Raw genomic sequence first — 25,716 nt, forward strand, 5'->3', positions numbered from 1 at the left:
AGAGAAAATATTATAATGATCCCAGGTATGAAGAACCCAAGTGTGGTAACTATAAACTTTTTGTCAGTCATCTTCCATAGTCCTGCTAACATCTGCTATTTTTATGAAGGCAATCCCTAGATATCATAGGAATTCACTTGTAAATTTTTCAGTATATATTTCTAAGAGACTCTTACTTTAAATATTTCTAAAGCCATTCATATCCTAATCTAACACAGTTATTATTCTTTTTATCCTGATATTCAACCTCCCAAATAAGTTTTCATGAAGTATTTCCAAATGGAATGAAAATAGGTTTATATATTGTAGATAGGATGTCTTGTAAGTCTACCTTAATTCTTATATTGGTCCTCGATCGGTTTATTCTCCTTTTACATTTGTGTCCCAGAAACATGGTTGAATTTTCAGTAGAGTGTATCACAGTCTGCATTTTACATATTCCTTACTCAATGTATTACTAAAGCTTTACAAGGTTATGGAAGCAAAGAAGTCCCATGGTCAGCTGTCTGCAAATAGGAAACCCAGGAAAGATGATGGTGTGGTTGGAAGGCCTAAGAGTCTGAGAACAGGTGGTGCAGATTCCATTCTGGGTCTGAAGGGCTGAGAACCAGGAGCACCCAGGATAGGATGTAGATGTGCTGGCTTATTCGGTCCAGCAGAGAGTGAATTCAACATTGCCCCATTTTTGTTCCCTTCAGGCTTCAATGAATTAGATGACACCCACTGACATTAGGGGAGGGCCATCTGCTTTGTTCATCCACTGATTCAAATACTAATCTCTCCCAGAAATCTCCTCACAGCCACACCCAGAACTAGTGTTTCACCGGCAATCCAGGACATCCAGTGGCCCAATCAGTTTGACAGGTAATATTAATCTGGTTATCTTTCACATGGTTCTCCATACCTTATATTTCCTTTAAATAGATAGTTGGACCTCTGCTTGATGAGATCTAGGTTTATTTTCTGAAAAAACTTCTTCACAATTAGTATTATCCTTTCCACAGTTCTATGCTATCTGCTTAGACTTTGATATCTATGCTATCGACTTTTGAAACATAACTGTGAAATGAAAAAGTATCAAAGAGAGGTTTTAGATGCTTCTAGACCTTCTGTATCAAGCCGAATGTTGATAATAAATTAAAGTACCTTTCGAAAGCATCATTATTTTTCCATGTAATCTATTTGCATGCATTAGCTACTTCATTCCCCCAATATGGTTTGTTTCATTTATAAGATGTAAGAATCATGTCTGGTAATGTTGAAACATATGCATCTTAGAGTTAGAATATAATTAGGTTTCCAAATGTATTATAAGGTTTAATCTAAATAAGTCAAAAGAGATTTTTTTAATTGAATTTATTGGGGTTACATTGGTTAATAAAATTATATAAGTTTCAGGTGTACAAATCTGTAATACATCATCTGTATATTACATGTTCACCACCCCAAGTCAAGTCTCCTTCCATCACCATTTATCCCTCCTTTACTCTCTTCTGCCTCCCCCCACCCCCCTTTTCCTCTGGTAAACACCACAGTGTTGTCTGTTTATGGGATTTTTTTCTTAATCCCTTCACTTTTTTTACCCAGCCCCCCAACCCTCTCCTGAAGACACTAAAATATAACACTTTAATTGGGTTTAGGGGTTTATAGGGGAAAGATGCATTTTATGGGGTGACTGGACAGTTTTGCATTCTGATAGTGAGATCCTTTAGGAATTGTGTAATGTAAATTTCTTTTATCCCTATGAAACTAAAATGGACTTTGCTTACTGAAGTAAAATTATGAGTTAGAACTTAATAAACACTTCACCTTCAGGAATCTTTGCTTACAGTTAGAATAATAAAGGCTGTGTATACATATTTTTGTGATTTTTCAAGGAAATTTGAGTTGTCATGCAATGCTCTTAGTCTTGAGAAATTGAACTCTGTAGTTTTCCCTGTCCTTGTTTACATAAGTCTGACAATAAAAAGAGAGATTAACTTGGTCTGAAAGTAAATGTCTGGATCCTGACCTTACGTGTTGGTATCTGACATAATATTTGACAATTTATGCTACTGTTCATGTAAAGATTATCACGGCAAAAGTTCGTTTTTTGTCTAGGCTATTAAAGTTTAGAATGGAGATCCTAATCATAACTGTAGTTGTTATAAAAAATAGTTAACATTGTGTACAAACACTTGTGCATCCACTATGTACCCTCTCTATTATATGACCTTACGTTGATGAGTACTTTCTATGTCATATCCTGAGTAGTCTTCACAGGTATTAGCAAGAATGGCTTGTATATTTACACATTTGGAATTCTCTTACATCAAATCCACCAGTTTTCAAGCATCATTTTATGTTTTCTCAAAAGAACAGTGTGCCAAATTTTTACTTATTTTGCTTTTTTCACCTTTTTTATGCATTTTGCTCTTGTCGCTGTCTTGGATCATTTGCATTCATTTGTGTTAATTAGACATTAGTTCTCAGACTTTAGTATTCATTAGAATACTTATTAGTATTGTCCCTGGCTGGTTTGGCTCAGTGGATTGAGCGTCGGCCTGCGAGCTAAGTGTCGCTGGTTCGATCTTCCAGTCAGGGCACATCAGAGAAGGAAAACTCTGATTCCAAAAAACCTCCGCTGCCTTGCGGCATACCTCTTCAGGGGAAAGGCTAAGGGAGTAAACCCCGACAGAAAATCCGGAGCCGGAGTCCCTAAGGCGGTTTGACATTGTAGTCAACACCGGCAACTCCTGCGGCGCACCTGAAGCCAAGCTGTATTGACTCCGTCTTTCCCTTGGACCCTTCAGCTGCGAAGAGAGGGGGGGTCTGCTGCATGGGCAACAGCAGACCCTCCATATCACCCTGCCCAGGCTCTGTAGCTTCAGCTTCACTGGAGAGGACACTCCAGCGTCATCGCAAGATGTCGATTCAACATGGGAGGAGACAGATACCGTGTCACTCCCGAGTCGGACTGCACAGCCATTCTCGGCGGTGCAGATAGACTCTTAAGCTACACCATTGTCTCTCGAGACGGACGGCTGCCGACGACGACGATGCTATCTGCTTGTCATTCTTTTTTGTGATGGGTGTAGCCAGTATTAAATTTGCCTAGATTGCTAAATTCATTTAGAGTCGCAAAATAGATGATAGTCTTCATTGCTAACTCCTCCATAAATATTGTCCTGATAAATGATTTTGTCTACCTGACATAACCTATATACAGGGTAAGAAGGACTGATGTTGACTGAACTGTCCTTTAAATGAAAATATCATTTTGTCCACAGAAACCATATGTGACTTGGATTGTGCAGGGTTTTTGACCGTGAGTACTCCATGTCACTTGGGACAATGTGGTGATAAATACAGGAGAGGGTGACAGGAAGACTAGACATCTGCTGGTGGCTGTGACTCTTGGGAGCTCCTGCTGCCTTCCGCAGAGAGGAAGAGCTGAGCACACACCAGCTTCTCCCTTTTCCTAGTTCCTGGAGGGTCACGCTTACTAAGAGAGTCTCTTCAGACAGAAGCTTGCACCGCACGATGGCCTCTGCAGCCTCCCTGGCCGAGCTCCAAGCAGAGTCCAGCTGCCCCCTCTGCCGGGATTACCTGAAAGACCCGGTGACCACTGAGTGTGGACACAACTTCTGTCGCTCCTGCATCCTGCAGTGCTGGGAAGATCTCCAGGACTTCTTTCCCTGTCCTGTCTGCTTCTATCACTGCCCTAACAGGAACTTCAAGAGGAACACCCAGTTGTGTCACATAACTGATATTGTTAAGCAGATTTCCCCCACAGGGAGCCAGAGGCAGTTGCAGGAAGAACGACCCCTGTGTGAGAAGCATCATGAGGTTCTGACCCTGTTCTGTGAGGAGGACCTGGAGATGTTGTGTCCCCAGTGCAGGGTCTTGTTGGACCACCACAATCAGCCCCTGATACCCACTGAAGAGCAGCAGTTCGTTACAGAAGGAGGCTCAAAAGGTATGTTGAGCACCAGAGGGTGGGGATGGAAGATGCTGAAATGGGATATTAAGATCAAGCTGCAAAATCTTTGAAAGTGAAGAGGAAGCTGGAAAATTGGAGGAGGAAATTACTCTATGCATGTAAAGAATTTACGTGTTCCTTGGAAATAGAGCAAGATGAAATTAATTCCAGTCTATGCATGGAAGAGAAAGATGTTGAAGAAAAACTAACTGAAAATAGAAGGAAAATCTCAAACTATATGTTCACGCTAAACAATCTGTTAAGTGAAATACCAGAGAAAAATTTGTAGACAGCTCTAGATTTACTCACAGGTATTGAAAGTATCCACAACAGGTATGAGCACCTAGAGACCCCAGCGGGCTTTTCATATGAATTAAAGAAGATTTTCACTCGTCCTCCATATTATTTTGGCCTGTATAAAATAATCAGCACATTTCAGGTAGATTCGACACTAGATCCCGAAACTTCCCATCCAAGTCTCATTATTTCAAGAGATAGAAGAAGTGTGACATATGAGACACCAAACGACCTTCATAATCCCCAGGCACTTACTCCTTACCCAGCTGTCCTCAGTTCTGAGGGATTTGATGTGGCAGACATTTTTGGCCAGTAGAAATGGCACAGGTGAGTACTTCCTAGGTGTCTATAAAGAATCTTTCCCCAGAAATACTCTTATATGAGCATCCCTAAGCAATGGATGCTGGCAATATCCCCTCTGGACTAGTTCATGTGGTTCATGCTCAGTAAAACTGATTGGTGTTTTTCTGGGCTATGAGTTGGGAGAGGTTTCATTTTATAATATGAACACCAGGTCATATTTGTCTAGATTCACTGATATGTTTACAGAAAAACTTATGCCTTATTTCTCCAGTGCACCTTCTTTAAAATCTCTTACAATCAGTACCATCAGAGAGAAATGATGAAAAATGTGGAGGACAATTACATTGTATATGGTTATTTTCTTCCCTTGTTATTGGAAGGAACGGTTGTAATGAAGATTCTGATTCCAGTTTTAATATTTGACTGTTGAAAGCTTCTGGGACTCACCCTTCTCTTCTCCCCTTACCTCACACCTGGGAAAGCTGATGAGAAAGCCCAGGTTCTCCATCCTTTGCTGCAGGTGGGAAGTTCCAGCCAAGCAAACCCCTAGTAGTGCCAGCACCCTCCCACCACCAGCACCCAGCGACTGCCATAAACACCACAAGCTAGTCCCTTTTCCCTGTGCTCTCAGTTATTTTGGGATGTACTCTGAGATCCACACTACTCTCCCCCTGACAACCTCATAAAGTAAGTAATAAACCTCTCCATACACTGCTGGCAGGTAATGGTGAGTCATCGTCAGTGTTAACCCTGAAGCAAATTTTGGAGAGGTCCACCCTGGCTGTGCAACTTGGTCACCTCCATTGGCACTGTGAATAGGAGTACCCAGACGTGAAGCACCTCCAACAGGGGGTTCTCCTCTGGCTTTGTGTTGTAACAGGCCCTGCTTCCCTGGGCAAGGTTGCCCTTTCAGCTTTGTGCTGCATTTGCTGACTTCTCCCGAGGCTCTGTTGTGCATTAAGTGACCTAAGTCAGAAATCTCCATAAGGATCACATTGTATTTACTTTTTATTATTTTTCATTGATTTTTTGGGGGGGAATTCTAATTGTTTTGCTTTTGTTTCATATTTTATAAAATAATTTTCATATATAACCTCCAAATGTCACATACTCATGTTTAACATTACGTGAAACTGTTGACGTTTTAGATCATGCCTCTGTTTGGAAGCCTGTATGTGTATTGTTTACAGTGTTAAGGAACAGAGTTTTATTTTGTATATCTCTGTACTATTTGTCTTTTGTCATAATTTGAAAAGATGTTCAGCAGAGCCTTTATTGTTGTACAAGGGATCCCTGCACTGATTGGAGTAACCATCCATGCTGTGGTAATCTCAGCTGCTTAGCAAGACAAACCAATACTTATTTTTGTAAATGCATTTGGGGCACTGCTCCATTATCCACTCAGGAATGTAACTCCCTCAGTCATGGGCTGTCACAGCACTGGGTCACTGCAACTAAAAAGAGGGAGCATTCTGAGTCTTGAAGTCCTGCACCAGAAAGTGACACACATTTTCTTGTATTCCATATTCTAAAAGTAGTTGCAAACCTCTCTTATCCCCAAGGGGTAGGAAAGAATACGGGCATACAAGAATACGAGAATACATGAGGTGAAAAGCTTCTGTTTGCAATTCCTGAATTCAGTTACAGTTTAGTTAAATTTATATTAATGAGGAGTGCTAGAATTAAATCTCTTAACCTAGAACTTATAAATAGGTTAACATAGAAATTTACATTAATTTGGCTTAATCATATCACAGTTGTTCAATAACTTCCTCAAATTGGAGTCTTTTTTTTTTTTTTTTTAGTAAAATAAGCCTTAAAACACTCTGCATTTTTTAGAAACAGAAAACAGTGTTCCTTTGAAGTTTCACTGATTCACTAGAAAATGAATCATTGAGACCAAGGTTTCAACACAATGGAATAAATGTGGGAAAGAAGTTCAACTGGGAAAGACTTCTGTGTTTAAGTTGTCTGGGAGCTACTTAAAGAACTGGTTTTACATAATGAAGGCCATGAATTCGCACTTTGCATGGCTCCAATATATACAAAATTCAGCTGCCACAATTACTTATATAACCCAAGTACTGGTTCAGATTAACGAGAATGTGAAGTCTTCAGCCACAGAGGATGACTCTCCTCAGCTAAATATCCAAGTTCATCACTTACAAGTTCTGCTTTTCACACAATGGTAATACATAATTCAGCTAAGTTTCTGTCCCTATATAACAGAAATAATCTTCATTCCAGTCTCTTATAACATTTTTTCATATCCATCTGAGCTCTCACCAATGAACCTTTCATGTTCATGTTTCTACCAATATATTCCTTTGGAAAATGACTGTTTTATTGATTGGTAGCATGTAATAAATGTTTGAGTTTTTAAAGATGTGGGTGGTGTCACTCTGGCTGGTGTGGCTCAGTGGATTAAGTGCTGACCTGTGAACCGAAGGGTCCCAGATTTGATTCCCTGTTAGGGCACATGCCTGGGTTTCAGGCCAGGCCCTCAGTGGAGGCGTGCAAAAGGCAATCACACATGATCTTTTTCTCCCTCTCTCTCCCTTCCCCTCTCTCTAAAAATAAATAAAATCTTTAAAAAAATTAAAAAATAAAAATGTGGGTGATGTCAACTATCATTGAAAAATAAACTAAAAAATAAAATAATTCGGGTAAATTTTTAGCAATCAATATGAATACCAACTTTCCTAATAAGTAATCTGCCCAAAATAAATTGTGATGCAGAATTCTAGAGCTCAAAGAGTGCTTCTCAGAGAAAGTAACAATTAGGCTGAGATCTGACGTAAGAATGCCAGTAAAGAAGGGAGTAAACAATGTATATGGCGCATAGGAGCGGCCATGGAAGAAAGCTGTTTGTGTTAACAGCCCTGTAGCAGAGGACTGCCGGGTCCTGGGCGTGGAGAGACAAGGCAGGACTGCACAGTGCTGAGACTGCAAACTGTAGAGAGAGGGTGGAACTGGTGGGTTCCAGAGTTACACATTCCTGGGTGAGAAAAAGAAGAGGCCTCAGGCTTTCAGAATTCAGATTTCAGATTTATTTTCTTCATCAGCAAAGATGGCGTTAAAGGGTATTGAGAGGATCATGGGAGAATTCCCAAGGTACCACTCGTACTAACCGTGGAAGTCTTTCTCAGCTCGATCGAATCACCGGACGGGACGTAGGCCGCACGTAACCAGCAACTCTGAAGTCCTCATACCCTGGCTCACCCCTCCCTCCGTGGGGGAGGAGCCACTGGCCTTTGTTGGGTGTGGTCTCAATAGCCCCACCCTCCTAATATATATATATATATACACACGCAGGGGTCACGTCAGGGATCACGCAGTCCGGTGTCAGGCGGCTTCTTACCCTCTTGAGGAGCGCTGCGTTTTGACCGGACAGGCCGTGCAGGCCGTACAGCTCCGGGCAGGCCTTACAGCCCCGCCCGGAACCTGGTGGATGCCGGAGTCGGTTGTGAGGTAAGAACTATGGGTTCTTGAGCGTCCGCTCTGTGCCGGAGTGAGATATATACCTCAAAAGAGAAACCAAATTCGGGTTTGGCTTATTTTAAAACACGAGTTTTTTTTTATGGTTTCCTGGTCCCTTTCGGAGCCTTGTCTTAAGTTATCTAAATGATCGTTAAAATTTTAGATACCCACATCTGATCCTTGAGGTAAGACAGGAGAACGTCAGTATGTGATTATTCAAGGCGAGTTTCAAACACCAGCCTCACAGAGTTGCCCATGGCCACGGGTTCCACGTTAGGTGGGAGTTGGGACCAGCTAAGTGCGGAAGTGGGAGCGCGGTGTCCTCTCGCAGGGCCGGGCCGCACTTCGCAAGGAAGTCCTAACTTGGATTCGGGTTATTGTACACATGCTTTTATTATGGTTCGGGTCCCTCAGTGAACTTTGGCCTAAGTCATCCGAACGCTTGCTCAAAATACAGAAACCACACCCAACCTGACCTAAGCGGGTGACAGACATGTGTGAGTAAGCACTTAGTGGTGCTGGTCTGAGGCTGCCTGTGGAATCCCTTCCAAGATGTCTCAGTTAGGGTTTGTATTTAAGTGGGGATAGGCGGGGAGGTTTGCGTATGGGAGAATGGAGAAATTAGAGCTATGTGCCTGTATTCCTCGTACTCAGACCCTGCTTTGACTTGATCTTCCTTAACCTGCCTGCTGACAAATTCTCAGAGTATATAAGGTGGTGGCCTGAAATCACTAAGTCCTTAAAGGAGACCTGACCAATATTTTAGTCATTCAACAGCTTTAGCCAGGGACTGAGAAGATAATTGGAGATACAGTCTTGGTGGGGATAACACGGAGGTTACAATAGTGGGAAGTTGAGATCTACAAAATGTGTTAATTTGTAACATGAGTTGAAAGAAAATTCATGATACTGCTTTTACTGTTCCGTGGCACTGTGGTGAGCTGGTGACGCAACATGGAGGTCACCTCAGCCTCTCGGCCTCCTAGGCTTAGTGACTGATTGTAAGGGAATTCTCAGTTCTCTTCTCAAAAATCCCCACTAGTTGTAGCTTACCGACTTCAAAGGCTAGTGTGTGTGTGTGCTTCCCAGCTTTTTCTCACATTGAATTCTTGATCTTGAATTGCATTGTGTGCATGTGATAATCAGTTTTCCTGCTTAGCAAGGTTCTCAGAGTAAATCTAATCTGGTCCAAAACCCATCCGCTTACGTAACCAGTTGGATATATCCTGCGTTTGAGAAGTATATGAAAAACAAGTAAATTTTGATATATCACAGGTTCAGTGCTATCAGAAATAACTGTTTTAAGCCAAAAGGTGCCAAATCCTTTTCTGAATTTTTTCAAAAATCTGAAATTATTGAAATTGGGGTTATTATTCTTGTTAGTTAACCTGATTCTCTTAACAATAAGGGTGTTAAGTGCTTTTTCCAAGTCCCTCAGATAATAGGTAACTAAAGCTGAAAACTAATGCAGAGACAAAGGATCTAGTATCAAAAGTATTCACACTTTCTGTAGTCCCATGTAGCTCATGTGGTTAATGTGGGTGTAGGTGGACTATGGGGCCGGGGAAAAGAAATCAGTGGTCCCTCAAAGGAGGCAGTGAGCAGAGCCACAAGACAAATAGTAGACTTTTTTCTTTTTTTTACATGAAACTGTATTTTCTCATTCCCAGGAACCAATAAGTACTTAAGAGTCGTGACTGCTTTCTGACCAAGAGAACTGCTGAGCTTGGACTCATATCCTCTGAGCTGCCAAGGATAGCTAGTTCTGCAGCTACTCTGGTTGGCTGCTGGTGGTCAGCGGAGCTCCTCTGCGCTCCTACTTCTGTAGGACACCAAGGGCTGCCTGTGATTGACAAGGATAATTTGGACAGGAAGGACAGTGAGATCTGAGTGTGCATCTGCATCTCAGTGGAGAGATCTCACAGATCCCAAATTCCTGAAGAAAACCCACCTCAGTCCAGTCTATCCAGGGCCCAATGGAGGCTGAAGCAGCTCTGGCAGGACTTCGGGCAGAAGTCAACTGTCCCATCTGTCTGGATGACCTGAGAGACCCTGTCACCATCGAATGTGGGCACAACTTCTGTCGTTCCTGCATCCAACAGTCCTGGGCTGATAGGCAAGACAAGTTCCCTTGCCCTGTGTGCCGTCACCGGTGCCCAGAAAAGCACTTGAGGAGCAACACCCAGCTGGGAAGGATGATTGACATTGCCAAGCTCCTCCAGATCACCAGGAGCAAGAAGCAGCAGCAGGAAGAGAGGCCCTTGTGCAAGAAGCACAACCAGGTCCTGACCCTCTTCTGTGAGGAGGACCTAGAGCTGTTGTGTCCCCTGTGCATTCAGCCTCCTGACCACGAGGGCCACCAGGTGAGAACCATGGAGGAGGCTGCCGCTTACCACAGGCAACAGCTCACCAGTTACATCGAGCCCCTGAAGAGGCAGGTGGCAGATGTTCAGAAACTAGTCACCACCCAAGACAGGAAACTGTTAGAACTGAGAGAGAAAGTGCAAGACAGGAGAAGGAAGTTAGCTTCTGAATTTGAGCATCTGACACAGTCTGTAGAACGTGAGCAAGAGGCAGTTCTTTCAAGGTTAGCTGAAGAAGAGAAGAACATCCAACAGAAACTCAATGCAAACACAAGTGCATTAGCAGACCACATTTTCAACGTGAACAGTATACTGAAGGAGGTGGCAGAGAAGTGTGTGATGTCAGATGCGAAATTGCTGACGGACATCAGGAGCACCCTCGTCAGTTGTGAAAGTGTGAAATCCCCAGGTGTCTATTTGTTCCAGTTACAGAGAGAAGGGTGCAGTCTTCCTCCGCAGCTTTCAGCTCTGCAGAAAATTATACAGAGATTTAGAGAAGATGTTACCCTGGATCCTGAGACAGCACATCCTAATCTGCTTGTGTCTGAGGATAGGAGGTCGGTGAGATTTGCAAGGAGAAAGCAAAGAGTTTCTCGGTATCCAAGGAGATTTATGGCTGATCCAGTTGTCCTGGGTTCTGAAGGGTTTGATAGTGGCCGACACTACTGGGAGGTCCAGGTGGATGACAAGCCTGAATGGGCCGTGGGGGTTTGTAAGGACTCCTTTATCAGGGAGAGAAGGAAGTCCCGAGCAGGACAAAAGAGATGTTGGACAATTCAGCTCCAGAATGGTGATTATGTGGTACGAGGGTCTGTTTCTGCCACCCTTCTGCTGAAGGAAAAGCCCAGAGGGATTGGCATCTATTTGGACTATGAGTTGGGGCAAATTTCATTTTATAGTTTGAATGACATGTCTCACATCCATTCTTTCATGGATAAATTTTCTGAAGTGCTAAAGCCTTACTTTCGTATTGGACGTGATCCTAATCCTCTTACACTCTGTGCTGTAGATTACGAAGGATGAACTGTAACTTTGCTTCATTTTCTTCCTATATTTGTGAACAGTAGTTAGAATTTTGTACAGCTCTCAGTGCGTCTTGCACCAAAAAGTTCTTTTAAGCACTTCTATGTCTTGAATACTTGGGATGTTTCTTTTTTTCAGTTTTGGTTTTGCTTTAGTAGCAAGAGATGTTGTGGGAACAAATGGAGATGTGGAGAATAACTGTAAAGTGTTTCTGAAATTCTAGAATTAGAATGCATACATTGTAATCCACAGCTTCAACAAATTTTGTGTACATTTACATATATTACAAATTTTGTGTACATGTCAGGATATGGTCCTATGCATAATTTCCTTAAATTCCAGGTGAATAGAAGGTAGAATTGTGGATTTCTCTCATTTCTGAATGTGTTGGGAGTAAGGCACTAATTGCTTCAAACTATTTTTCAGAATGTTTTTAGAGATGGTATCTTCATCAGACTTTTGGGACTCACCCTTCTTTTATGCCATTTTTCTCTCACCTGGGAAAGCTGATGAGAAAGCCCAGGTGCTCCACCCTTTACAGGTGGGAAGTTCGAACCAAGCAAGCCCCTAGTAGTGCCAGAACCCTCTCACCACTACCACCCAGTAACCAGCATAAACACCGCAAAGCTTGTTTCCTTTCCCTGCATCTCAACACCCTGCTCTCCCCATAAACCTCATTACAGAAGTAATAAACCTTTTCATATCCATTTGGTGTATGTGGCATCATCAGTCCTGAAACTGATCCACATTTTGGCCAGGGATCCACCCTGGCCTTAACATTTGACATTCTGAGAGTACCATGACTTGTCTCGGGTATGGTAACTTGTTCCCAAGATTACAGTATGGAAAAGGGGGGTAGAGGGTGCAGGAGATGTAATTGTACAGTGGAGAAGCTTGTAAACACTACCTTAATCAGGTGATTAAGGTTCATATTACTGATATGTTGATAGCTGTTAGCCTTGATATGATGTGATAAGAATGGCAAATATCCTTCTGATGATAGTCTTTTAGCCGTTTTTGGTGTTTGGAAATGAAAATGGAAGTTCAATACATATCCTAGTGATTTCTAGTAGTAGTAATATAGAATAAGTTTTTGGTACAATGACAACCCAATTTAAATTTGGAAAACTATTATATTTTGATTGCTTTCAGATCACCTTCCTACCAACAAGAATGCCATCTGCATGCTTCCCATCCATTAGTATTTTTAAGGTTTACAAAATCTGTTTATGACAACTTCACATCTCCAACCTCATGTTTTATTAGCATGTTTGAACATTATTTTGAACATTGACTAATTCTATCTTGCTTTTGTGTCCTTTAATTTTCTTGAGTCATGTATTATCATTTCTTATGTTGCTGAAACTTTACAGATATGAATCATAATCTAGTAGAAATAAAATATTGCAAATATTTTTGGTACTTTCATTTATATTCAGACTTTTGGCAGTTTTATCTCTTTGGAGTTTAAGTTAATACTATAGTCTTCCTCCCTCAGAAATTAAATGTTTTTAAAATCTCCCTAAATACCTTTAGTGTATTTTATGCTTTTAACTTTTCAGGTGGAATTTAGCATTGTATATGAAACATATGGTATATAAAAAAATTGGAAGTAATCTCCAAGTCATCTCCTATACAGATTAATTCCTTAACGTTTAATACATCAGCAGATTAAAATCAAAGCAAAAACAAGTGTAAAATTTTAACATCAATTTGAAGTATCTTACATTTATCTGCCTAAGCTATTCTAGTTGTTCAAAGAGAAATGTGCCAAACACCATGACTGGGTTTATGCTTAATGTTCAAAAGGCAGACGGAAACCGAAGGGGTTGCTACCGCGGTTTGCCAGTATACCTGACAGTCTGGGAAGCTTAGTAACCTGCTCAGGGTCAGACAGGTGGAGCCTGGAATGACACGCTTGCAGTGTCTCACTCAAAAGCCAGTGCACCTTCCTAGACCTTAGTTTGGATTACAAAGAAGACACGAAAGAAGACAGGAGACTAGACGGGTCCGCTGGGTGGGGGTGGGGGGTGTCCACTGTGGTAGTTGAATGTGACTTAAGTGAGGGCCAGGAGTCAGCTAGGCTGGAAGGTGGCAGAGCATGCGCAATGTGGCGGGGAAGGGGACGGGCGGCAGAACATGAAAGAAGCAACCACCCTAAGTGAGCTCCAGTCGCTCCTACAGCCCCAGGTGCTGCGCAGACAAGCAGCTCTCGCGACCCTGGTCAGAAGTCGGAGCGGGCGAGCTGTGACTGGCCGTGGCGCACGAGGGCTTCTGGGTCTGTGCTTCCCAGGGAAGGAGCGAGAGGCCAAGGCTGGCTGTGGAGACTTCCTGTAACGTTCGGCGCCAGGGAAGTGGGAAGGTACAGGGTATGGGCAGAAGAGCTGTCCTCTAACCTAGTCCCGGAGCGTGGAGAAAAGGCTGTGCGGGGTCAGCTGGGTGAGCACTGTGTTCCCTGCTCAGGGCATCGAGTAGGTTGCCTTGACAAATTTAACGCTGAGGCTTGGCTACCCCAACTGTGACCCAGTGACGACCGTGCGTCACAAATGCCATTGCTCTTGCACAATCACCAGTCTTGGGAAGAGCTAAATGCTTTCCCTGCCTTATCTGCCTCTCGCTATGTCGGAAGGAAGTTTAGTATTAACACCCCAATAGATCACTGAAATTGCCAACCGCAGGAGGAAAAGGTTGGAAAGGAAATACTGTTTAGTCCGCTTGCCTCTCCGCCCCTTCTTTTTGTGAGAAGGACCTAGACAGTTTGTATTTGCAATAGTCTCCTACTGGGCTCACTTGTTCCATAGTGCAAGCTGCCTCAAAAAGGAAGCAGAAGCCATGTAAAGGATACATTATACTCGATTATAAATATATTAAAGCTACAGGGTATTGGAGGAATTAAACTGGTTTTGAGCAATGTATGCTTTTAATGCAAAACGAACAGGCTGCAGCCGTGAAAGCCTTGAAGTATAAAAATAGGATATTAGACACAAACTAAATGAAAACAAAATTTTCAGACCATGCATGTTTTCATACTCAAAGCTCTAATAAGTGAGATAGCAGAGAAAACGGTGTCAGTCAGACTGACAATCACTAAACTGATATTAAAAGTATTCACAATGGTTGCTAAACAATAAAAACTCCGGGACAAGTTCATTTTAACTAAGGAGTGATGATTACAGGCTTTTGTTGCAACTTGGTCCCTGGGAGGAAATGGAATGCAGCTGAGTTGAGACGCAGAGGGGCTTTTAAGTGAAAGGTTTATTTTTTAAGTTGAATGGTATCCTTTAGACATATAAAGGGATACTTCTATTTACACAGGGTGTCCATCATGTATGTTAAGAAATGACCTAAGTCAATTTTATTTTGCACAATTATTTCTCCTCTCCATAGATAACTGTCAATAGTTATATGCGTTTTGTAAAGGTGAACTACTAACTACTGGGTAATAATCAAGTCCCAGTCAAAATTCTGCCCTACATGTGGATATTTTTAAAAGTCACTGTATTTAGCAGGCAGGAACTATACATTTGTAGTCTTGTTGGTAAAATGGTTCTCAGGATTCTGGCCTTTAGGTGCTTTGATCTTATAAATGGTTCACTTGAAGCAAACACAGTTCCTTAAGGCAAGATTCATCTAACATTATATTGATGTTACCATGAGGCTACCGGCATCCTCAAAACCAATGGCTGGACAGACGTTTTTGGAGCTCTAGGCTCATGTTTGATGAAGAACAGACTGCAGGATTCCTTCCCTATGCTTTATTGTCCTGTACATGCGAGAGTGTGGAGAGACTCAAAAACTTCAGTCAAACCATATATGTCCAATTTCACCAATACCAGGCCATTGTTTTTGTCCATTATAATCCATTATTTTAATTATAGCTTCAAAATTTATAGGAGATTAAGGTAACTAAAGCAATTGTAGCACATGGAGCTGGAGTTTCTTCAATGAAAAGCCAGCTGGCCACTCTTGAATATTAATTCCTTGTCAGGCCAACTGACGAGTTATATATACAGTATTAAGTTGTGCTTAGGCCCTGGCCGGGTAGGTCAGCTGATAGTGTTGTCACAATTCCCCAAAGTTGTGTGTCCCATCCTCAGTCAGAGCACATACAGGAATCAACCAATGAATGCATAACTGAAACAAATTGATATTTCTCTCTTTAAAATCAATGAATGAAATATTTTTTAAGTTGTGCTTATAGCATATTGTCTATGCTGATGTATTTAAAGCACATTTCATATACCACAATATATTTCACAATAAAAATGCTAAAAATATAGGTAAATTATTTCAAAATTAGAATTTTATACACTGAGAAACTTAAGTATCAAGATAACTTAAAGACATTTTCAAACATTAAGTTCTCAAACAATTTATTTCCCATGCATCCTGATTAGGAAGCTACTGAAGGGCATTCTCCAATGAAAGGAGACACCAACCTCCAAATGGAAAAACACATGGAAATAGGAAAAACAACTCGAGAAGCCAAGGATATCTGGACAGTTGGCTTAGTGAACTACCTGCCTGCATTGGGATTGGTCAGATGGCTCCTTGAGTAGTCTGCAAAAATCAAAGTGGTAGAAAGCTGTATGTGCTTAAATTGAGAGATTTAGACCACTGCAGGGAGTTTCGGGACAAATTAAGAAGGACATGAAAAACAAAGCAAATGAGAAGCAAAATACCATCATTGTATAATATTCAGAAGTGAATGGCATTGACGTAGACAATGTAAACATTAGAAAATACTCCATACAAACATGAAAAATTGTTTGGAGAGCCAGGATGAAAGTCTCATCTTCCAAAGTAGGACATCAAATGATAATACCTCAAACGGAAAAATTCAGAATTATCACTGTTAGCTTATTTAGTGATTATAAAAGTAAATACCCAAAGAATATGAGTTGAAAGTGTTTGCCTCTAAAAAAAAAAAAAAAAGAAAGTGTTTGCCTCTAAAATGTTGGCCATGGTGGTTGTAAAGCAATGGTTGGTGATTCTAATAAATCTTGTAAACAGTGAACATTAATTGAAACATTAAAACTAGATTAAAAATTCCGTTGAAATCAAATAAACCATTCTTAAAGCACAAAATGCTTAGCTGCATTGTTTAATTGAAATGAGAAAGGAGAAACTAGGCCCGAAGTTATGGTATCATTGAGGGAGGCAGCCGGGAGCACTGTCTTTAGTCAACTCTATGCAGTAATTATTTTTGTATTTTAAAGTTAAGGAAACTGGTTCCAGAACATACCAAGTTCAAATTCCAATACTTTTGCTGCCTTATACATGTGCTTTCTCCAGAGATCACTTAATGACTCTTTAGTATAATTTCAGAAGGTCCTCTTCAATCCATGGAACTCACTCACTGGTCAGGAAGTTAAAAGATTTAGTGGTCTTCTGGAACATGAAGCTTTTGTCAGTGCAGGTCCCTCACCTGCTCATGTCTCATTTATTCCCAGCTGAGCCATTTCATAGGGAACTCAAGAGAAGTTCTCCTGGGTTTCTAAGCTATGTAGACCCCAGTAAGGATTTCATGAAAATGTTAGAAGCTAGCTGCTGGCAAGCTGAAGTATATCCTGAGTTATCGTGATGTTATGTGAGGTAGTAAGTTTAATTTACCCTAAGGCAGCCAACTAGTGGATGTTACATAAGTTATTAAAAGAGACTAATAGATATAAAGGTATATTATGTTCATGGATCAGGCAACTCAATAAAGTGAAGATAGTTTATTTTGTCCAATCTGATTTATAGCTTCAGTGCAATTTTGAATACAATCTCCATGGTTATGTTTAATTTGGCTAACTGATTCTAAAATTTACATGGAAGAGGCCAAGAGTTGCCAAGGTAACTATGAATAGATGATGAAAATTTTCATCAGATATCAAGAATGAGCGAGCTATAATATTTGAGTATGGTATTGGCCCAAGGATAGACCAATAGACCAGTAGAACTGATTCGGTATCAGATACAGTTAGCATTGCAAATTGGTTGAGGAAATAATGGACTGCTTAAAAATTAAGTTGTGACTACTGGCTATTTATTCAGTATATACAGTCAACTCCAAGTAGATGTTTAAAATGTTTAGAAGCACAGAGTATTTTAATGGCATTGCTATAGAATGGGATTTTTTAAACAAGAATCCAAACCTCAAAAGACCAATACAATCAACTGCATCAAACATAAGTACTTCTATACAAGACACCAAAAAGAGAAAAACTTGAAGATTCCTGTGGTGAGTATAAGTTCTACAGGACCAGAACCCAGAAAAGTCATTATCAATAAAACAGACTAATTGAAAAACAAGGAGCCCTGACCAGGTAGCTCAGTTGGTTATAAGCATCATCCCGATACACCAAGGTGTAGGTTCGATCCCTGGTCAGGGCACATACAAAAAAATCAACAAATAAATGCACAAATAAGTGGAACAACACACCAATGTTTCTCTGCTTTCCTCTCTCTCAAATCAATTAAAAAAAAAAAGTTCATTGCTGATCTTAGCAAGAACCATTAAAAAAAAAGACAAAGAAAAAAAAAACAGGTATTTTATAGAAACGATTGTTAAACATAAAAATATACTCTATTAGAAATCATAGAAATAATTAAAATTAGAGATAACATTTAACATTTTGCAAATTAATAAAGAATTTTTAAACATCAAGGTCTACTAGTACAGATCAACGAGAATATTTATATACTATGGGTAGGAGTATAAATTGACAACATTTTGGGGGGAAAATTGCATTACCCAGTAAAGATGAAGGTCCAGCAATTCACTCTACAAGGAAACCAGATATAAAATATTCAGTTTCAAACTGAGTATCCTTCAGAAGTAGAGGGAAAACAAAGTAAAACCTTAAGCAAGAGCACAATGAATCTCATGAACATAATACTCGAGAGAATAATCCAGTGTCAATTTTATGCGAAACTCAAAAACATGTGGAACTAAACATTATTTAGGGATACAAACATACATAGTAAAAAGTTAGAACAATGGAATGTCAAATTAAGAATAGTGGAGGGACCTGAATAGAACCAGGAAGAGAAAAGGCTGGGGCTGAGAAGAGGCACAAAGGAAAGTTCAAAGGTGATGTTAGTGTTATGTTAAATTGGGTCACAGATATCTGGGTGTTTTCTTTTTTATTATGTTCCACAATTTAAAAGTATAAATATATATTCAATGTACATTATTTGCAAAAGTTAGACATGACCTGAATATATATCCATCAGTGGGGAAATGGTTAGACAATATTGAATTGACAGTATTAAACAGATTATTTTAAGTGAAGACTGGGAACTATCAAAGTTATGTAGTAAAAGTAACAACAGAAAAAAAAAAGTATAAAAATTGAGTAAATGTGAGCAGTAAAATGATGGGTAAAACCAATCAAAATAAGTATCAACACTGTGCTGGAGGTCCTAGTCAGTGCAAATAGACAAGAAAAGAAAAAGGACCTAGATGGTAAATGAAAAAGTGAAAGTCTATTTACAAATGGCATGGGCACCTCTAGAGAAAATCCAATGGATTCTACTTAGGGATAAATCTGTCCCAAAATGTTAAAGTCATATATACTGAAAACTACAAATATTGCAGAGAGAAGTTAAAGACCCGAGTAAATGAGTTCATGGATCAGAAGCCCCAATATTGCTAAGATGTGATGCTTTGAATAGAGTACGCCTAAGAAGAAAAACAACTAAATCAACAGGGATTTTGAGAAAAAAGGTCAGTTCCTAAATGCGGTGAGGGATGGCATCTGAACAGTTAAGAGGGTACATTGTTCAAAAAGAAACAGAGGGAAGATTATCTATTGATTGTGTGTGTATACATAAGTATATGATATATATATATATATATATATATATATATATATGATGAGATCACTACCTCATTTTTCATTGTACTAAGTCAAAACTGACAAAGACACAATAAAAAGAACAAAACACATTACAGAGAATTATTGAGGTAAACAGACAAGTCTTACAACAGTTCATTATTCAAAATCTGTTACTGTACAGATTTTAAGAGGTTTTGAGTCAGTTCCAGTATGAAAATAAGGCCAGAGTGCTCCTGTGAAATAATCATTAAAAATATAAAGAAGAGATCTATCACTCAAATTGTAAAAGGAAACCTCACCCAATTCATAGTCTAAAAAAATGCCAATCTTCCTAGGTATTACTTTTGGTAGAAGATTAACTTTTTTAGGACCCAGTGCAGTATAATTAATTTGACCACCTCTCTTGATACACCATAATCCATCCTGTAATAAAATCGATGGATTCTGACTCTTTCTTCTTCTGGGAATAGAGTCTTTACAGACACCCAAGACCCATTCAGGCTTGTCTTTGACTTCTACCTCCCAATACTGTCTGCCAGAATTATATCCCTCAGAACCCAGAACAGCTGGGCAGAGATAAAATCTCCTTGGGTTATGAGGTAAGTTTTGCATTCTATTTCCATATTCTACAGTTTTTCTATCATCTGAAATAATAAGTTTACGATGTGCTGTTTCAGGATCTAGAAATACATCAACTTGAAAATGTTTGATAATTTTGTTTAGGCCAGAATATTGTGGAGGAAGATGGTAACCATATTCTTTTAACTGGAATGAAAAAGGTTCAGGGGCCTTTAAGGTTTTATATCTATGGTAGATACTTTTAAAATCTGTCAGGAATTCCAGTTCTGACTTCACATATTTGCTCTCTATCTCCTTTAATAAATATTTTAATGTGGAAGCATGATCTGAAAATTTTGTTAGGTTTTCATTTAGTTTTGTTAAAATGTCTGTTTCTTCATCTTGTAATTCCCGAAGAACAGTTTCTTGCTCATTTTGGAGATACAACAAAAGTTGCTCAAATTCAGACTTTATTTCTTCTCTCCTATATTCTACCTTCTTCTTTAGCTCCAATGATTTTCTGGTTTGCATAGTTATCACCTTTTCAACTTGTTCCACTCTCTCTTTCCATGGTTCAAGGCAACACTCCAATCTTTCCCGATGATAGGGAGCAGCCTTTTCTATGGGCCAGACATAATGATTCCGGTGATCATCGGAGAAACTACACTGTGGACATAAAACCTCTAAGTCCTTCTGACAGAAAAAGGTCAAAACCTGATTGTGCTTTTTACATAAAAGCTTCTCGTCTTGTCTCTTCCTCTTGCTTCTTCTTATCTGGAGTAGCTTAGCAATTTCAGTCAAATTGCCCAGTTGGGGGTTGCTTGCAAATTTCCGTTCTAGACAGCAAAATCGGCAAAAAGGGCAGGGGAAAGTATCAGTCAGATCCTTCCAGGACATAGTGATGCAGGAGAGACAAAAGTTATGTCCACAGTGAATGGTCACTGGGTCTTTCAAGTAGTCCAAACAGATGGGACAGCTAGCCCCTGCTTGGAAGTCTGCCAGGGCTGTCACAAACTCCATTGAGCTGTGAACACAGGTGGTGGAGGATAAGGTAATGAATGCGGCCTTAGTGAGGCCTGGCTCTAGCCTCAAGACCCAGTAAGCAGTGGATATCCTCCCCTAGACCTTACAAGCTGACCAGCTTTCAGTTTCACTGGTTTGGTGTGTTGATAGAAACTTCTGCAAACTTGTTAATCCCTCTGTCCCTTAGCTGTTGCCAAGTAATACACCACAGGCCACAGTCTATTGTGTATTAGAACATACCAGCTGGGCTGCTGCTCTTCCCACCCAATGATGTGAAGTCAAGCTTAATGGCTTTCTTGTAGCCTTGGGTCCAAACAAGGAATCCTTCCTATGGATGAGAAAAGACATTAAATTAAAAAATATGATCTCATAATCACCCATGTATTAAAACATTCACACAGGAATCGTCAATAAATGCTAAAATCACTGGGTGGAAGTTCTTAGAAAAACAAGAATTCAGAGTTGTAGAGATTTGCCTCACACATTTGTATTAATCAAAAACAAAAATAGGCAAAAAGCTGACCTAATGTGCTTCCTAATATGATGTAGTAATAAGCACATAACATTGCCTATAAAATATTCTTGCCAAAAATATTCCATTTCAATCTAAAGTCTAGATTTAAGTTTATAGGAGTATGACAAATGTGCAATCCCTGATATCTTTTTTCTTTTTTTTTGAAGCATGAATACTTTATATAACTAGAGGGCAAGGGGTGGATAAGCCACAAATTTTAAAGATGAATCCAGAGAATAGTAAATTTTTAAAAAGGAGAGTTCTATAATCATGGCCTGTTCCATTCACATTGAACCACTCATGATTGAATTTTTAAATTTTATTTTATGTACAAAGAGCTAGCCATTCTGTAGTACAGTAGATGTTTCGAATGACCCGTTCACAGGAAGTTTACTTAGTCCAACTTAATGAAGCCTATATCCTTCGCGTACTGACGGAAACATTGGCGGCACATATTAAGGCCGTACTTCCGGATCAGGCCGTGCCGGTTTCAGCAGACGCGGCAAGAATGAGAACCCTGGCCGAATTTTCTCGGATGGCTCCAGTAGAGCTGCTGGTGACCCATCTTGCTTTCTCTTGGGTAATGAGGCAAAAGGACTGACTCTGGTATCTTAAAAGTTAAACTAAAAGAACATTTTTAGGACAAATGTGAGAATTTTAGTACAGGCATCACTATTGTATCAGTATTAAATTGTGTTTAATTTATCGCTTTAACTTATCATAGGTAACAAGTAAAATGTCCTTGTTCTTAAGAGATACATACCGATAGCCCTGGCCTGGTAGCTCAGTTGGTTAGAGTCGTCCCAATACACCAAGGTTGCAGGTTCAATCTTCAGTCAGGGAGGGCACATAAAAGAATCAACCGATGAATGCAAGAAGTGGAATAAAGTGATGTTTCTCTCTCTCCCTTTCTAAAAATCAATAAATTAAAAAAGTTTTTAAAATGGTGGCTGCAACTTACTTTCAGAAGGTTCAATAATTTAAAAATGTATATACAGAAGGTCCTTGAATAACACTTTTGATCAATGCTGTATTGTTATAATGATGAGATGCCACAAGAACTTAACTCTTATTTTTATCAATCAGCTTATGGTAAAACTGGTTTTTTATACATCATTTAGCTTCAAGTCACAGAACCAACAACAATGTTAAGTGAGGACTTACTGTATAAATAAGAGAAAGAGTAACTACAGAAAAGGTTAACAATTGTTAAATCTAGGCAAAAATATATACAGTATGTCTATGTTTCTTGCAACCTATTCAACTTTTATGTAGGTGTGGCCACTGGTTCAATTCCCAATCGGGGCACATGCCTGGCTTGTGGGCCACGTCTCCAGTTGGGGCCATGCGAGAGGCAACTGATCCATGTTTCTCTCCCTCTCTTTAAAAAAATGAATAAAATCTTAAAACAAACAAAAAGTTAGGGAGAAAATTTCCTGGCTTGTTTTCAAGACACCCATATACAATAAATTTTAAGCCAATCAAATCCCTCCAAGCTTGTGAGTCACTCAACCATCGATCCAGTATTCCTTCCCTTCTCCCTACACTAATACTTTCTCAATTTGTGCTTTTCCTCTCCCTTTCCTTATAACCCAAAGACAGTGAGAATAATATGGGCATGGCTTTGATGTTTGAAATCAGCTTTGTCTTGGTGACCTAGCAAGTTTTTACTACACCGATATTCTCTGCAGTAGTTCTGCAAAGTCTCCACTGATAAATTATTCTGAAATTCAAAGTCTGTCTTGGGCCTGCACAAGTAAAAGCTATTATAACATGCTATGGGACGCAGTGTTCCACAATGTAAGGGCTAACATATGAAAAGGATACTAGGTTTGACTTCTGGTTATTTACTGTGTATTTTTTAGGAAAAATGTATGTATGTTTTTTGAATGCCAGTTCTTTGACCTATAACATGGAGATTAAGACCTTTTTAAAATAAGGATATCATATAAATGCCAACCAATATATACCTACTGTTCTTGGTCAGTGAGGAAGGAGCTTTCTATTTTGGAGTTATTTTAACATGCATCCAAATATAACCCACACATTGCATTTGATTAGTTCTCTTAAATGTCCCCTGCCTCCACTTTTGTCCTATAGACTCTCTCAAGTTTTTATATATACAGTGGTACCGTGGTACTCCCTGCTAATTTGTTCAAGCACTTGTGACAGGTACCAAGTGATGAAGCATTTTCTTTTGTGGGGGTTGGGGGTGGTGGTGTAGCATTGCGACTCATACAAGTTCTAGCAAGTATGACAAGTCCCGAGCAAGCGCTGGGGGCTGAAGCATTTTTTTCTCATCAAAATGCGACGAGTACTGGGTTTGACGAAGTCTGAAGTTGATGAGTACTGAGGTATGCCCACACACACACACACACACACACACACACACAATCTCAAGTTTCTTATCATTCAGAGTCCTTCATACCTTATTTCCATTCACACTGTTATTCCTCTTCACAAACCACACTGCTTATCATTTCCTCACTTCTTTCCTAGGACTAAATTTAGCTCCTTTGGGAGACTCAGACCAGGAGAGATGCTCTCTAGGATGGTTTATTATGTGTTAGGCATTAAGAATCTTTCATACAGTCACTGATTCTATTAAGCTCTCACAACAACCTTATAAGTTAGGAGCTATCATACTCAATAGAGCTGTAAAAGTTGAGTCTACAATAACTTAAGTATACTCACACAACATTACATTAATTGGCATAAGCACTGGTATGATATTCAGTAGTGACTGAATATCGCTATACTGCCTCTTCCTCACTCCCACAGCATTCTATGCATCCCTCTACATCTATTTCAGAGCACCATATAATTTTATATTGATATGTTCATATTTATTAATATTTGATAACATATTCCAAAAAATTGTACAGGGAAAAACGGGGGGTTATTGATTCCAGCAATGTAACAATGAAACAGATATAACACAAATTCAGAGGTAGCAACACCTGACAAAACTGAGTTTTCGTCCAACTCTAGTCACTTATCTTGGTCAAATTAATTTCTCTGAGCTTCAGTTCTTCACAAAGTGATATCTATCATTGAGAAAATAATGTAAGGCACATGTCATGGAGCAGGCATTCAACACATGTACAATAAAAAGTATTATAAGCCTATCTCATAAAATCCCAAAAACTCTAAGATATCTAGCCAAATCCACATACCTATACCATAAAATGTTACACTTTTTTACATTATATATTACATGTATGTTTATTTACTTGCATATAAAAAGCACTACTGATATTTAACCTAAAACTGCATGTCTGGTATAGTGGTTAAATTTTCAGTGACTAGTAAAGGCATTAATTCCCACCAGGCTCACTGTAAGGGTATGATGCAGAAAATTTCCCACTCTAATTTTGGAGGTGTAGGAGACAAATTTCAGAATTTTAAAATACATTTAATTTTATTCAGCTTTTAATAATTCCCAACACTAAACTACATCAGATAAAGCACAAATTTCTTACAATTCACTCTCCCTACCTGCTCACATGATGTGTAATGATAGCTACTAAGGCTTTGGTGACTTTCAGTCCTTGCATGATGCAGCCATGCCCTGCATAACGTTTTGACCAAAGAGGGATCACATATACTATGATGGCCCCATAAGATTATAATGGAGCTGAAAAATTCCTATTACCATAGTATCATTGTGTCACAACTGCCTAGAGTCTTCAGTACAGTAACATTATGTACATACAGGTTTATAGCCTAGGAGTTGTAGGGGAACAGAATTTGTTACCCCGAAACATGCCTCTTTGGCATAGTATTATTGTAGGCTGATTAATTTTAAGAAAGAGTTACACTCTGGAGAAGCTCAGAAAACCAAGTGAAAGTTACCCTTTGTAAAAAACATTTACATTTGTAGGAGAAACCTCCATTTTTAAGTCTGTCTTCCTAGGCTGGACCAGGAAGAGGGATATGACTTTACCCATAGAAACGCTAATCAAAAGACAATGACTTAAATCTGCATAACAATCTTACCCTCATTTATTGTGCTTTCCCCAGTAATTCTTTCACTGTACCCTCCCATAACTGACTCCTCCCACCAACATCTTTTGTCTTCAGTTTAAGCTAATATTTAAGGTGGTGTTTTCTGTTATTTTGGTGAGTTACTCAGTTTTCTTGGGTCTCGCCCATTTATACAGGAGATACATACAAGAAAGACGGCGGAGTGCATGGGATTAGACATGAGGTTGCAGAGTAGTCCAGAGATTAGAAAACTGAGGCTGAAGGATGTTTTATAAAACTTGCCCAACCAATATCATGCAGCTAGTAAATTGCAGAGCATAATGGAAAAACTAAAATCAAAAGAAAAAGTATATAACTGTTAAGAAAGTATGTACAGGGCCC

The 25,716-nt window shown here is 39.6% G+C and overlaps 1 protein-coding gene and 3 pseudogenes across 1 annotated transcript; 2 read left to right on the forward strand and 2 right to left on the reverse strand.

Annotated features, from left to right (window-relative positions):
• The first annotated feature begins 3,522 nt into the window (after nucleotides 1–3,522).
• Nucleotides 3,523–4,881, forward strand: LOC149999350 (tripartite motif-containing protein 60-like; annotated as a pseudogene).
• Nucleotides 4,882–9,972: 5,091 nt separating this feature from the next.
• LOC149999351 (tripartite motif-containing protein 75 pseudogene) lies at nucleotides 9,973–11,427 on the forward strand (annotated as a pseudogene).
• Nucleotides 11,428–19,409: 7,982 nt separating this feature from the next.
• On the reverse strand, nucleotides 19,410–20,831 carry LOC149999352 (tripartite motif-containing protein 60-like). Its single transcript, XM_090288993.1, has one exon. The coding sequence runs from the start codon at nucleotides 20,829–20,831 to the stop codon at nucleotides 19,410–19,412; it is 1,422 nt and encodes a 473-aa protein (XP_090145119.1).
• An 821-nt stretch (nucleotides 20,832–21,652) lies between these two features.
• Nucleotides 21,653–21,913, reverse strand: LOC149999353 (small ribosomal subunit protein uS14 pseudogene; annotated as a pseudogene).
• Nucleotides 21,914–25,716: the final 3,803 nt, after the last annotated feature.

Source organism: Furipterus horrens, unplaced genomic scaffold, assembly GCF_987537825.1.
Source record: "Furipterus horrens unplaced genomic scaffold, mFurHor1.1.pri manual_scaffold_10, whole genome shotgun sequence".
NCBI lineage: Eukaryota > Metazoa > Chordata > Mammalia > Chiroptera > Furipteridae > Furipterus > Furipterus horrens.

Excerpts from the sequence above, each read along its gene's own strand:
- LOC149999352 (XM_090288993.1), bottom strand. The coding sequence starts at position 20,831 with ATGGAGTTTGTGACAGCCCTGGCAGACTTCCAAGCAGGGGCTAGCTGT.